The 14,549-nt window shown below is 60.7% G+C and overlaps 1 protein-coding gene across 1 annotated transcript; it reads left to right on the forward strand.

The window, feature by feature from the left end:
• Positions 1-2,677: 2,677 nt before the first annotated feature.
• On the forward strand, positions 2,678-5,739 carry C21H20orf204 (chromosome 21 C20orf204 homolog). The gene is made up of 5 exons (XM_034952155.3): positions 2,678-2,873; positions 3,012-3,152; positions 4,752-5,027; positions 5,121-5,273; positions 5,447-5,739. Exons 2-5 carry the CDS (start codon positions 3,150-3,152, stop codon positions 5,582-5,584), a joined length of 570 nt encoding a protein of 189 aa, XP_034808046.1. The 5' UTR covers positions 2,678-2,873; positions 3,012-3,149; the 3' UTR covers positions 5,585-5,739.
• The last annotated feature ends 8,810 nt before the right edge of the window (positions 5,740-14,549 follow it).

A 14,549-nucleotide genomic window follows, 5' to 3' on the forward strand; every position in this document is an offset into this window, starting at 1 on the left:
TGTCCCATGCCGTCCTGGGGTGGCTGTGGTCGCCCTTGCTTGGACAGAAGCCTCTTGCAGACAGCCGGTGTCTCACAGAGGAGGCACTGTGGAGGTGCCCGGGTTCCCCAAGACTGTGGAGAAGGTGGTAGGGGTGCAGATGTTCTGGCCAAAAGCCCTGTGAGGACAGCTGGAGACAGTGGGGACCAAGCTGCATGCAGGACGCAGGTGCTCGCAGGAGCCTGGCAGCCTCCTGCAAGGGTCTTGGTCAGGGGACAGCTGGGGCCTCCCTGGGGTCTGAGTGCAAACAGGAGAACCCAGCTCTGCGCAGGGCCTCTCCACACAGCCTCCCGGGCCCCTCAGGCATGTGCTGAGTGACAGTGTCACCAGTAAGAGGCGTGCTTTCTTTTGGAGGTGAGTTCATTTTTTTATTTTTGAGACAGAGTCTCGCTCTGTCGCCCAGGCTGGAGTGCAGTGGCACGATCTCGGCTCACTGCAACCTCTGCCTCCTGGGTTCAAGCAATTCTCCTGTCTCAGCCTCCCGAGTAGCTGGGACTACAGGCGCCCGCTGCCAAACTCCTGACCTCAGGTGATCCATCTGCCTCAGCTTCCCAAAGTGCTGGGATTACAGGCGTGAGCCACCGCACCCGGCCGTGAGTTTATCTTTGCTAATTTATCATTTGCAGTTTAACCCTAAAGCCCTTGTAATGGTTCTCATCTCCAGGTTGAACAGTGATGGTTCTCATCTCTAGGTTGAACGTTGATCACCCAAGAGACTTGGCTTCTCTTCAGCCTTAGCTGTGTAAGGATAAAGGACGTCCTCAGGCCTGGGATCATGTGTGTGCCTTCAGTTGGGAGCCAGCTGGTTCTTGTGTAGGCCGGGGCTAGAGACATCTGGCTGGAGGTCATGGCTGGCCCAGAGGGTGTGGGTGGACAGTCGTTGAGGCCAGCGGGCGGGGAGGAGGGCGCTGTCATGTGGGCTGAGGAGGCTGCTGCAGAGCAGCTGTCCCTGGATGTTCCTTGTGAGAGGGGAGCCCTGGAGGGTCCCGGCCTGTCTTGTGGTACCGATGGCAGGGCCTGTGGTGGTGGTCAGTCACTGACCCACAGCTCTGCCCACCTGCACATGGGGGCCTGTGCTAGGCCTTGTGGTCTGCCTGCCCTGCTCCTGACTAGTGAGAATGGCTGGGGTGGGAGATCCCTGCCTGCACGTGGGGCGGTCCTGGTAGACCAGAATGTGGGTGTGGGTCCCCCTTCCCTGTGGTTCTGGGGACCTTGAGGACATGGTCAATCCCGGGCAAGGGACCTGCCACCCCTGTATGGGGTCAGGAACTGCTGGTTGGTCTCTGCTGGGCAGGCAACCTGGGGTCCAGCTCAAATCGTTGGAATGTGGAAGTCCTTCCTCTTGCCCCGTCCTGAGGAGCAGCTGCAGGAGCTTCATGAGTGTTTTCATTGGAACTTGTGGAGGAGTTTCCTTTGATCCCTCGTGGAGAGACGGAAGCATGAGGGAGCCCTCAACATTTATTCTGAAGATGAAGACAGTCCTGCAGCTTTTTGGAGTTTGTGAGCCAGCCCGGCCCTGTACAGATGTGGAAACCGAGGCCCAGGAAGTTTGTGAGCCAGCCCGGCCCTGTACAGATGTGGAAACCGAGGCCCAGGAAGTTTGTGAGCCAGCCCGGCCCTGTACAGATGTGGAAACCGAGGCCCAGGAAGTTTGTAAGCCAGCCCGGCCCTGTACAGATGTGGAAACCGAGGCCTAGGAAGGAAGCCTTTCTCTCACCTCAGAGCTGAAATGGCCAGTGCTGGGTGGGCATTGAGGGGTCACACAGAAAAGAATGTTTCAGGCCATGTTCAGGGGATACTTCCTGCAGGGCCCTTGGAAAGTTCCGGAGCGCTTACATTGTCCATGTGTGAGTGTCTCCTCTTTCTTGCCTGTGTGGGGTTTTCTCAAATGCTTTGAGTTGGCCAAACCACAGTTGTGCGCCACTTAACAGTGCGGATACATTCTAGAAAAATCTCGTTAGGTGATGTCGTCTTGCAAACATTAAAGAGTGCATTTACACAAGGCTGGCAGGCACGGCCTCCTGCACCCCCAGGCTGTGTGCCCGGGTGCCAGAGCCTGGGGCTCCTGGGCTGCAGACCTGCACAGCCTGTCACAGCATTTAATCACATCCAAACACGGAAAAGGCAAAAACGTAAAGATGCAGTGTTACAATCCTAGGGGACTCCTGTCACCTGTGTGGTCTGTTCTTGACTATTGTGTGAGTCACTGACTTTTCCCCCTGGGAAACTACCTTAACTTGTCTTCAACTGAAATTTTTTCAGCCTGCAAAGATGAGTTGTGCCTCAGAGGTTGCTCATGTTCTGAGGTGCCTCTTCACCACTGCCTGTCAGGCTGCTAACCAGAGTGCCCCAGACCACAGCAGAAGCGACAGCAGCCAAGGATCGGGGGAGCCCACCCTGCTCCTGGGTATCTTTACGGCAGGCAGCAGAGTAACGGCCTCAGACTTACCTCTTCAGCCAGAGACCCCTCAGCCCAGGAGGAGTGAGGCCGGGCCAGCAGCGGGGGCCCGGGAAGCCCCATGTCTTGGGACCTGCTGGGGCAGGGCCCCCTGGATGTCAGGCTGCAGGTCCGGCAGCTGGGGAGGGGATGAGGGCCTCCCACCACCTCTGCCCATCAGCCAGATCCCTGGGAGAGGCAGCACTTGCTGGCCACAGAGTCGGCCCCAGTCTCACCTGGCTCCCCTCCCCCACCAGCTGGGCCCTGCACCGCCCCAGCCCACGTGGCGCCTCACTCCTCCTTGACAGAACAGTATCTCTGGGACGGACAAGTTAATCCAAGACCCACAGTAGCCCTGGATCCCCTGGGAGAGGTGGCTGCTCAGCTCCAGGGCCAGGTTAATTGAAGTGATAGGGAGTGGAGAGAGGGAGGGGGCAGGGCTGGGATTGCGTGGCCTCTCCTTCCCTCTCCTGCTCCCTCCCTCAGCTTGGAGGAGCCAACTTCAAAAGCCTCCGCCTGGCCTGCCCCTCTGCAGTCCTCCAGGCAGCCTGTCCAGGGAAGCGGTTGGCTGGTGTTGGACCTGGTGCGGCAGTGCACACCCTGCCCAAGGACCCCAGGATCATGTGCGTGGCCTGCTGGCGGGAGTGAGGGAGGGCAAGACCCTGAAAGGCCCATGGTGAGCAGCTGTGGGCCTCCTCTAGGGAGGGGGCTCACTTGGGTGGAGGGGCTGGGGGTACACACAGCTCAGGAGACACTGCTTGTTCCCCTGAGCCCCACCAGGAAATCTCCGGTTGGCTCTGGTCACTGCGTCCCTGTGGGTGGCACTGGGTGCATGTGCCCTGGCTTCTGGCAGTTGGGGGAGGGGGGCTCCTGGGTGCTGGGCCACCCTGTTCTAAGCTGGGCTGAGGCTTGAGCCTGGAAGTGGTACTAACAGGCCAGGTGAGACTCCCAGGGCAGCCAGTCTGCCCCACCTGGGTGGGACACAGCAGGTGCTGGACATCCTTGCAGCTCCAGCTGGCCTGCTCAGGAGTCAGGCTCTGGTTCTCGCTATGACCTCTGACCCAGAGCAGGCAGAGGGAATGACGTGGCAATTCTGAGCCCACCAAGTTGGCTGTGGCGTGTGTGGTTGGGGGGTCAGGTTTCAGGAAGGGGCCACAGCAAGCCATCTGCTCTTCCAGCCATTGCTGCTTTGTGCTCTGAGCAGGAGCTGCCACCGCCCGCCAGGCCCCCAGCTCTATGCAAGGGTTGGGGTGCTGCTTGGTCAGGCTCCCCTGACAGGGCTGGGAAGCCGAGTCGAGTCCTCTTATCTTGGTTGGGTTCGCATGATTAATTTCCAGCCCTAGATCTGCTGTCTGACTCCATCCTGGGGGCCCAGGGGAAGGGTTGGGGCTGGCCCCTTTTGGGTGGCTGGGAACCTGGGGGCCGTCAGCTGTCTCCTTGATGTTTGGGCTTTATCCCTGCGGGCGCAGGCCCTCCACTTTGGGTCGGGGGAGGCCTGTGGCACAGGCTGCCCGGAGGGATGGCGTGGGGCGGCTGGTACAGGCAGAGGGGCCTTTTGCAACTGTTGGTTGGGGCTGGATGTGGTGGCTCCTTCCTCCTCTATAGCTTCTGGGTGTCCCCCCAGCTTTCCCCTTCCAATAGGGTGTGGCTTGGAGCTCTGAGCCCCTGCCCCAGATGGGTTGGGGGTACAAGGAGTCCCCAGTTCCCACGTCTCTGTGAGCTAACGCAGAGGGCGCCAGTGTGGGAGGTGTGGAGTTGAACGGGCATGGCCATGAGTGAGACAGGCTGTACTGGGACAACTTCCTACTGTACCCCCAAGAGCCTGCAGACCAGCCCCACTCGAGCTGTGTGGGGCCGGTGGGGGGCCCTGCTCTGTGCGGTCCTCAGGGTGCTCCACCCCTTGCTGGCCCCACTCCCACGTGGACCACAGAGCCAGGCTCTCCTGACTCTGGGCCTGCCCCCTCTATCTCCTGATGGGTTCTTCAGGACTCAGTGACATCGCCTCCCAGCCGACATCACTCACCCCTTTCACATCTTTGCAGGGAGCATAGAGCTGTCTGGTTTGCGGACCTATCTCTTGTCTCTCCTGATTTATCCCGCCAGGCCTGTGCCTACAGCCTTTCTTGATTGGTGACACGTCCATTTCATTCGCTCAGAGATCCCGTGGGGTGGGGCAGGGGGTGGGGCTTCTACGGAAACAAAGTGCAGGTGGGCTGGCTGCTCCCTGTGCTGGGAACACCCCCCAAGCCTAACCCCAACCTGCTGTCTCCTCCAGGTACCCCCTAAGCCTGCACTCTGGGCGCTCCTGCTGGCGCTGCTGGGGACCGCGCCAAGCCGCGCCTATTCCCCGGCCTGCAGCGTCCCCGACGTGCTCCGCCACTATCGCGCCATCATCTTCGAGGATCTGCAGGCCGCCGTGAAGTGGGGCGGGGCGGGGGCCGAAAAGACCAGGCCAGGCTCCAGACACTTTCATTTCATTCAGAAAAACCTGACTAGACCCGGGAGCTCGGGACGGCGGGGACGGCCTCGGGCCTCCTGTGGAGCCCAGAAGGTATGGAGGAGGCGCCCCTACCCAAGCTCGCCGGCCTGCTCCTCTCTCAGTTTCCCCCCACCCCCACCCCGCCTTCCTCCCTTCCCTCCCCAGGAGCACAGTATCCTCCTGTCCATCTCGTCCCTGGGTCGGACCCTGCGCGGGGCGGTGGCCGGGGGCCGCCGCGGGGCCCTGGAGAGAGCTGCTTGGACCGTGGCTGTGCGCACCGAGGCGGTGATGCGGCGCCACTGCAGGACGCTGCGCCAGGTGTGCGTCCCTGAGTGCACCCAGAGCCAGACCTCCCTTAACCCCCACAGGGCCGCCGCGCGTCCCGGGGCTCCACGGCCCTAGGCTGAAGTCGGGCTGGGTCGCGTCTCCCTTCCCGGGCCGGGCCGGGCGCGGGGGCCGTGCGCATTCGCTGACCGCCCTGTCCCCGACAGCGGAGCCGGCGGCCCAAGATGCGCCCTGCCCGGCGTCGCGGCGGCCGAAGGCAGCTCCTGCTGCGCGCCCTGGACGCCGTCGCCACCTGCTGGGAGAAGCTCTTCGCGCTGCGCGCCCCGGCCTCCAGGGACTCCTAGCGCGGCCCGTCCTGGCCCTGCCTCCAGCGCCCTGCGCGGGGAGGAGAACCAGCGGGGCCGCGGCAGAGCCTGGAGACGCGCCTCGTTTTGTAGACTTGTTGGTGACCTCGGCCCCTCGCTCGACGCAGCCCGCGCTCCCCGGAGGGCCCAGGACTTGGAGAAGGGAGCGCGCCTGGCCGCCGCTGGGTCACGGAGGAGGCCCGCCCTCCACGCGCCGAAGGCCTCAATAAACGGAGCTGGCGCTGCGGGTCCGGCACTCCCTTCGCCTGCCTCTCTGTGGGCCTAGGACCGCCCCGGGATCTGCGCTTCGGTGGCGGGGGGCGGTGGAGGGGGAATGCGGAGACCCGCACTTCCTGTGGCACCTGGACGGGGCGGAGCCGCCGCTCCCAGCCTCGGGCAGCAGAGGGCGGGCGCGGGACGCTGGGCGCGCTCCGGCTCTGTCAGCGGCTCCCGGCTGGGCGGAGGGCAGAGCGGGGGACTCCTGGGGCCCCTAAATCGTCACGTATCCGTCCTGCTCCACTTTGGACCGGGGCCGGGGGTGGAAATTGAGGGGAGGGGAAGGCTGGACTTGGTGAATTCGGAGCAAAACAACCGGATAAAGGAAACGGGCCCGAAGGGAAGCGGGAGCTGCGGGCCTTGGCTGTGAGCTTGGCCAGGCTATTTCCTGCTGCCTCCGGAGGGGTGGCCACGGCCTGGGCTCAGAGACTGCCCAGCCCCCTCTGCAGGACTGGCCAGGCTGGGGCCTGCTTTCTGGCCCCTGGAACCGTCCATTTGCTGGAGGACTGTCCCCTGGTTCCCCCATCTGATGCGCAGGTCTGGGAGTCTGTCACCACCCCCCCCAATCTCGGCCCATGGAGGAGCAGGGGAGGTAAAGTACCTGACACCTGTTACCCTCCCCTTCCCGGAAAGGCCGCGAGCAGGCTGTGCCTCTGGCATTCTGTGGGATCAGGGGCAGCAGCAGAAGAAAGAAGTAACCTCCCAAGCTGACCCTGACCCAGCCCCACACTCGGTGTTAATGTATTTAGTCTGTGCAATGGGAGCTACTGTCTCTGTTTTATAGATGGGGAAACTGAAGCACGAGGAGGCTGAGACTTGCCCCAAGTCACAGCCAGCAATGTAAGAGCTGGCCTCAGACCCAGGCCCAGGGCATGGGATCTGCCACATGTCCCCTGCCTGGAGGCTGGGGGCCAAGCTTCCTGGACTTCAGAGCCTTGGACTCCCCTGCAGAGTTAGCACTTCTGACAGAGTCCCTGGCCATGCTCTGAGCACAAACACCTAGCAAGCATTCCCAGCCCTAGTTCTGCATTGCCTGCTCCGTGGGGGCCAGTGGGGGCAAGTGTGGGAGGGATGAGGGGGAGACGCAGGGTGCAGGAGCCCCAGCTGGAGCCAAAGCACTTGAGGGGGGTGCTTGGACTTATCCCGAGGCAGCGGAAAGTCTTTGGTGAAAGAGGGATGTTAGAGTTGGAATCTAGAAAGGTTCCCGTGACTTGTGTGGAGGGTTGGTGAGGATGAAGGGGTGGAGAGAGGTCCAGGCTGCCCAGGGTCCTGGCTGGAGTACCTGGGTGGGTCTGTGGGGAGCCTGAACATGGGAAGCACTAAAGGGGGAGTGGGTCTGTTTGAGGGCCCTGAGGGAGCTGGGGAACTGTGGACGTGGCTGGGCTCAGCTGGGCGTGCTGGGGTGTGGAGCATAAGGTATGGACAGCCGAGCATGGCTGGGAGGCAGCTGAGTTGGGGCCTGGAGAGAGTCCAGGGTTCTGGGCTGGGCTCGGGGACAGGATGGGGACAGGCCCTCCATGAAGGCTCCCACTGTCACATTGCCCCAGGGGCAGCTGACTTTTGCACTTGGACCTGCCCCAACCCCTGGGCCATGGGGAGGGCACTCCTCTCCTGTCCATGCATGACCTCCTGGGCGGCCCCTTGGCTCCTGCCCACCCCCAATGCTCCCGTTCTGCTGTTGAGAGCAGTCAGAGGCTGGGGATGTGGGTGGGCAACAGAAACAGCTCCCTCTACCCTGACTGAGAAAGGTTCAAACAAACCACAGCCTCTTGGGGGCAGGAGGAGGAATAGAGGCCTCAGGATTTTGGGGACACATGTCCGTGCCTAGTCCTGGACCACGACCACGTGGGTGGGTGAGAAGTCCTGCATCCTGGCCCATGGCTCCTCTCCCTCATGCAGAATGGGAGCAAGGTGGCCTTTGGGCTTCTGGGACAAAGTTCACTTGTCCAGGGTGGGGACAGCCCAACCAGACTAGGTCTAGGGGCATGTGTGGAGCTACACGAAGAGGCCCAGAGCTACCGAGAGCCACAGAGACTAGGAGAGAAGCCGCAGGTGCCTGCTCAGACCTGAGAGGCTCAGGTCCTCTTTGGGCTCAGCACTGGGACCGTAGCTCTTCTGTAGCTCCATGAGGATAGAGGCATGTCTCCCTCAGCATGATACACCAGCACCTGGCCCAGGTCAGCACACGAGCTGCTCAACACATGTTTGTTAGCTGGAACTGACCAGAACCAACCCAGAGATGGAAAGAGACTCACTGGGCCCACGGCTGATAGGGACAGAGCCATTGGCCACAGAACCACTAAGGGCAGATCCCATGGACTGGCCCTGTATGTCTCTAGACCGACTGGTGGTGCCTTCCCTGCAGAGGCCCAGGGCAGGTGGCCTGAGCCTGGTTCTTCGTAAAATACTGTTTCTGGGTTGGGGCTGCACACAGTACTGTCCCATCCCACCCTCATGCCTTTTCAGGGCTTGGCTGCTCCAGGGAGGTGGGGGCTGTGCCAGGGTAACAGATGGAGCCTGCAGGGCACTGGCTGGGGTTGTGCAACTTCCCACAGCCCAGGAGCCAGGCCCCTCCATGTGCCGCACTGGGAGGAGGGGGCCGGGCAGGCTTTGAAGGGGGCCTGGGTCCCGAGGCCTCCCCAGACTGGGAGTCTTTGAAAGAACATCTGGAACTCGGGCAACAGGCTGACTAGTGTCTGGATTTGCAAAACCAAAAGTTAATCCCGACTTTGCCTCCTGTGTGTTCCCCACCCCTGCCCCCAAGCTCCTCTCTCTCCCCACCCCACCTCCACCCCTTCAGCGGTGGGGCGTGCAGCCTCTCAGGGTCTCCCAAAGCACCTTCCCCCACCACCGCCACCGGCCCCCACCCCAGCCTGGGAATTTTGCTGAAGCTGACCAGAGGGAGGTGGTGGGAAAGATGGATGTTGTCTGAGTACCTGCCATACCCAGGCCCTGTGAGCGGACAGGACAGACCGCCACACCGCGGCTGGAGATGGCTGGGGGGCAGTGTGAGTGGTCCTCAGAGGAAACAGCTGCGCCCAGACCTGGGAGGTACCCGGCCTTGCGTGGGCTCTGAGCCCTGCAGGTGTGCAGGGAGGCCCCCCTGCTCCAGCTGTGGCTGACTCGGAAACAAGTCCCCCCAACTCCAGGAAACACATACTCACCGGTGGGGGGATGTCAGGTGCTGGGGCCCATTGTCTCTGCCAGTGCCTTCAGGACCCTAGGGGAGGCCCAGCGACAGCCCCCATCCTGCCCCCTCCCCAGGAAAAGACGCAGCTTCGTAAACACAGAAACAACCATCGCTCCCTCCCCGCTCTTCCCCCTCCCCATTAAAATCCGGAAGAGCCAGCGGGAGGTCGCACTTGCTGGGGGAAGTGAGTCCTTGTTTTGGGGGAAATGAGGAGGTCAGGCCTCTGGGGACAGGGCAGAGCCGCGTGCGCTGGGGAGGTGGGCAGCCCTGGGGCTGGACGCGGGTTCCCGGGTCGCCTTCTGGCCTCGCTCCCGTCGGGAGGTCCCGACACGGGCTTCCTCGCAGCCTCCCCGCCTGGCCTGGCCCGATTTTGACCGCTGCGGTCAGGGGAAGAGGCGGCCAGGGCTCCCCACCAGGTGAGCAGGCCCTGTTCTTGGGCCGCCCCTGGCGCCCCCTGCCCGGCTTGAGGCCAGGGGTCCGGGCTGCGGCCCGAGATAAGCGCCGCGCCCGCCGCCGCTTCCTGCGCTTCCAGCGCCGCCACTTCCTGTTTTCTCGCGCTGGCGGGCGGGGTCGTGGGGGACGGGACAGGGGTCGTGGGAGACGGGGTGGGGTATTGGGGGTCGGGACGGGTCGTGGGGGATGGGACGGGGTCGTGGGAGACGGGACGGGGGTCGTGGGGGACGGGGCGGAGTCATAGTAGACGGGGCGGGGGTCAGGGGGACGGGGCGGGGGTCGTGGGAGAGGGATCAGGGTCGGGGAGGATGGGGTGGGGTCCCGGGGAACAGGAGTTGCGGGGAGCGGGCCAGAGCAGTCTCAGTAAGAATGAACCTGGCCGGGCGCGGTGGCTCACGCCTGTGATCCCAGCACTTTGGGAGGCCAAGGCTGGTGGATCACTTGAGATCAGGAGTTCGAGACCAGCCTGGCCAACATGGTGAAACCCCGTCTCTACTTAATACAAAAATTAGCCGGGCGTGGTAGCAGGTGCCTGTAGTCCTAGCTCCTCGGGAGGCTGAGGCAGGAGAATCACTTGAACCCGGGAGGCGGAGGTTGCAGTGAGCCGGGATTGCACCACTGCACTCCAGCTTGGGCGACAGAGTGAGACTCTGTCTCAAAAAAAAAAAAAAAAAAAAAGAAAGAAAAAAAGAACGTAGGTGAGACCCTGCTCCTTCTGCAAGCCTGGAGCTGGCTCCTGGGGCTCCCCACCTGGCCTGGGACAGAAGTGGTGGGTGGGCTGGATGGAGGGTTGAGCCAGTCCCTGTAGGGCCTTAGTTTTGAGGGGGCCTGTTTGGGATTGGAGGTTTGCAGCTCTGGACCCCCCTTTCCAGGGCAGCTGTTCTAGCATGGGTTCCAGGTACTTAACACATTGTTCAGACTTTGTTATTAGAGATACGCATTTTTGTAATTTTAATAAAAACACATCTACACAAAACATTGTACACAAATGTTCATAGCAACATTATTCATTATTCATTATCATTATCAATAACACTATCATTATTCATGATAGCCGAAAAGTAAAAACCATCAGTGTCCGTCAGTCGCTGAATAAATAAAATGTGATATATTCATACAAGGAGGGGATGTTACTCAGCCACAAAAGGAATGGAACGCTGACACCCACAGCATGGGCGAACCTTGAAAGTGTGCAGGGTGAACCAAGCCAGACACGAAAGGCCACATATAGCATATTATCCCACTTACAAGAAATATCCAGGCCAGACACTGCAAATCCACAGAGACCAAAAGCAGTTTAGTGTTTATCAGGGGCAGGGGGCAGGAAATAATAGGGAGTAATGGGTTTCTCTTGAGGGTAATGAAAAGCTCTAAAATTAAAGAGGGGTGTGGGGGCGCACGCCTGCAGTTCCAGCGAGACAGGGAGGATCACTTTTCGAGGCTGCAGGCGCTGAGATCCTTTCTGTGAATAGCCCCTGCACTCCGGCAGCCTAGGCAACATAGCAAGACCCCTCTCTAAAAAAATAAATAAATAAATAAAGGCCAGGTGTGGTAGCTCATGTCTATAACTCCAGCACTTTGGGAGGCCAGGTGTTCAAGACCAGCCTGAGAAACGTAGCAGTCTCTACAGCAAACCAACAAGGAGCATAGCTCCGAGGTAGAGCATTTGACTGCAACAGACAGAATGCTCTAAAATAAGACAGTGGAGATGGTTTCCAGCCTTGTGACTACAGCAAAACCACTCCATTGTATACTTAAATTTTATGTAGGTTTTGTAGAATGTAAGTGGAGCGGTTGGGTTTTCTGGGGTGCTTTTCCTGCTGAGAGGTGGGGGCGGAGTGGTGGGGGGCTAAGGTCTTCACATGTGCCCTCCTTGCCTGCCCCAGCAGGACCTTGCTGGGGTGAAGTGTGCTCTTCGTCTGGTGTGTGGCTGGGTGTGTATGTGTGTCTGTGCTGGTGTTCCCAAGGGTGTGCAAAGTGTTGACTGTATCTGCTGGGAGAGGGGTGCACCATAGCCGCTCTCAGCCCCCATTTTCTCTGACTCTGCCCCTGGGCTGCCTGCTGGGGAGAGTTCAACACCTCGCTCAGTTCACTCTAGGGACAAGCTGGGTCCTGGGCATGGGGGACGGGAGGGGAGCTGTGGCCAGTGCCAGGCAGGGCTGCTAGAACTTCTCGCCAGGAGCTAAGGCCTGACTCAGCAGGAGGAGGGTGGAGACTTCCCTTGGAGCCTCAGGGAAGAAGGCAGACAGGGCCAGGAGCGGGAGGGGTGTGCAGCTGGTGCCAGGGATGGAGCACCCAGGCCCTGGGGCGGTGGTCCTGCCTAGGAGGGCTGTTCAGCCTTTGGCGGGTAGAGGGGAGATAGATCCCTGGGCTGGGCCCTGGAAGAGGCCCTGTAAGGAGACCCCACCCACCGCTGCCGAGGAGCCGCTATTGGAACCTGGTGCCCTCAGTGGAAGCCTCTTTCATGTCCCCTTCTGATCCTTCTCCTGGGCATTTCCAGCCTCTGGGCTGGGACTTGCTTCAGCTCGGGTCCCTCACTAGCCCCCCACCCTGGCCCTTGGGGGAGGGACTTCTCACAGGTATCCGCTCTGTCCCCTCCTCACACAGACCATGAGGCTGTGTTGCCACCCAAGGTATCTTCCAAGCTCTCCACCCCATTGGCCTAGAGGGGGTTGCAATGGGGGTGAGGAGTCCAGAATAGGGGATGTGTGCTGGCCATGAGACTGCCACTGTGGCCTCCCCAGGCTGTCTGTTTGTGTCTGTGGGAGTTGCTGGGGAAGGCGTGGCTGGGGAGATGCCCAGCCCAAACAGGGAGGCACTGGAGGCCGGGAGCAGGGGCTGTTCACATGAATTTAGGCAGCAGGGCAGGCTGGGTCTGTTGTCTCTCCTGCCTTGGTTGGGGGTTGGGGGAGGGGCAGGTGGTCTCATGCCTGGGCCAGCCACTTGCGGATTCTGGCTGCTGGGTCGCCCTCTGGCTGAGGTCCCCATGGAAGGGGGTGCATCTTGGGCTTGCTGACCCCAGGGCTCCAGGGGGTGGGCCAGAGCAGGAGTTGGTGGGCACGAGAGCTGGGTGTGGCTTGCATTCTCACCGGTGTGAGCATTTATCTCATGGTATGATCCCAGGAAGAGTCCATGTTGGTGCCTCAGAGACCCCCCTCCCCCCCCCCACCGAAAGACAGATGTGGCTTGTGTCCCTTTGGGTCTCACCTTCTCTGCCTCCCTGCTGTATGCTGGCAGACTGCTTGGAAGACATGGGCGATGTTCTCGGTGTCCTGTGGGCTGTGTCTGCCTGCCTGGTGCATCTCTGTCTACCTCTGAGCCTGTCTCCTGCCCTCTTCAGCATGTCTGTTTCTGTCCCCTCTGTGTGTCTCTCTCTGTTCCTTTGTCTTTGAGTTCTGTGTGCTCTGCTGCCAATGGGGTGGGGAAGGGGCCCCAGGTGCAGCCCCTACTGGGGGCCCATCTGAGGGGTGGCACTCATGCTGATTAACACAGAGGTGACATGCCCTGCTTGAGGGGAGGGTGCCTGTAAAATAGCCCCATCCCACCCCCTCCACACACACACTCAGGCAGCAGGCACACGTCCATCCCGCCCCAGGCTTGCTGCACATCCATATGCCACACACACACTGTCACCTGCATGAAGGGCCACACTGGGAGTCTCATTCACACACATGCAGAACCACAGACACACTCTTGGAGGCGTGTGCTCCCCCGTACCTGGGAGGCTGAGCCGCGAGTGAGTTTCCACACCAGGGCAGTCAAGGTTCAGCTCTCCCCACCGACTCCCCACCTATGCAGAGGGGGTGCTGGGGCAGGATATGCCCTTCCCCCAGAAGGGAGGTGCATGCCCCTCCTCTTGGCTTATACCTGCCAGGCCCTAGGGAGTGTGTCTGTGTCTGGGTGTTCACTTTTGGGGGTGATTACTCCAAACTTCCCTGAACACGTGGGTTTGAGGTCGAGAGGACCAAGAGGTCAGCATGGAAAGACGGTGTCCAGGCCGGGCGCTGGGCTCACACCTGTAATCCCAGCACTTTGGGAGGCCGAGGCGGGCGGATCACGAGGTCAGGAGATCGAGACCATCCTGGCTAACACGGTGAAACCCCGTCTCTACTAAAAATACAAATTAGCCACGTGTGGTGGTGGGTGCCTGTAGTCCTAGCTACTCAGGAGGCTGAGGAGAATGGTGTGAACCCAGCAGGTGGAGCTTGCTGTGAACCGAGATTGCTCCACTGCACTCCAGCCTGGGTGACACAGTGAGACTCCGTCTCAAAAAAAAAAAAAAAAAAGAGAAAGAAAAAGAAAGAGGGTGTCCAGTCCTCCTGGGGGCTAGTGAGATACGACTCCAGAGTTGGGGGGTCTTGGGATGTGAAGCCTGGGCTCTCCTGCCTTAGCCATCGGACCTGTCTCTGGGCAGAGCTGGACAGGTCACCCGGGTGGGGGGAGCGCTGTGGGTGTAGCATGGTGCTGTCCTCCCTGGGGTGAGTTAGAACAGCTGACGGAGACCCTGGAATCTGTGTCTGCATGTGGGCTGCCAACCTGCCAGCCTCCCTCAGGAAGGGGGCCGTACTGGGCAGTCCTTGGGCATGGAAGTTTTAAGGTGGAGGCAAGGGCGATGAAACCCTAGCGGGGGTGTGACGGGATTGCTGGTATAGTCTGACCTCCGATAGGCTTGAGTTAACCTGGGGGTGGGACTGGAGGGGAGTGGAGGGCTGGTGGGGAGTGTGGACCCCATGCCTGCTACCCACACTCTCTGGGATGTGTCACGAAAGGATGAAGGAGTGCTATGGGGTTCAAGCTAGGAGTCAGGCTCCCTGGGGGCGATTCGGAGGGAAGGGGCGTCCAGGGCTATTTGGGGAACTGCTTTTCCCTCCCTGCAAACACCACAGATGTCAGTGTGCAGAGGAAAGGCCCGAGGATTTATTGTGGCCTCTCCGTCCGGGGACCCAGCTCCAGGCTCCTCCTTTACAGAAAGCAAACATCTGTATTCCTCACATTGCAAAAGTCTTTGCCACAGTGACGCTTCTGATCACTGAAACTTCTTGGAAG

The sequence above is a fragment of the Pan paniscus genome, chromosome 21, assembly GCF_029289425.2.
Source record: "Pan paniscus chromosome 21, NHGRI_mPanPan1-v2.0_pri, whole genome shotgun sequence".
Lineage (NCBI taxonomy): Eukaryota > Metazoa > Chordata > Mammalia > Primates > Hominidae > Pan > Pan paniscus.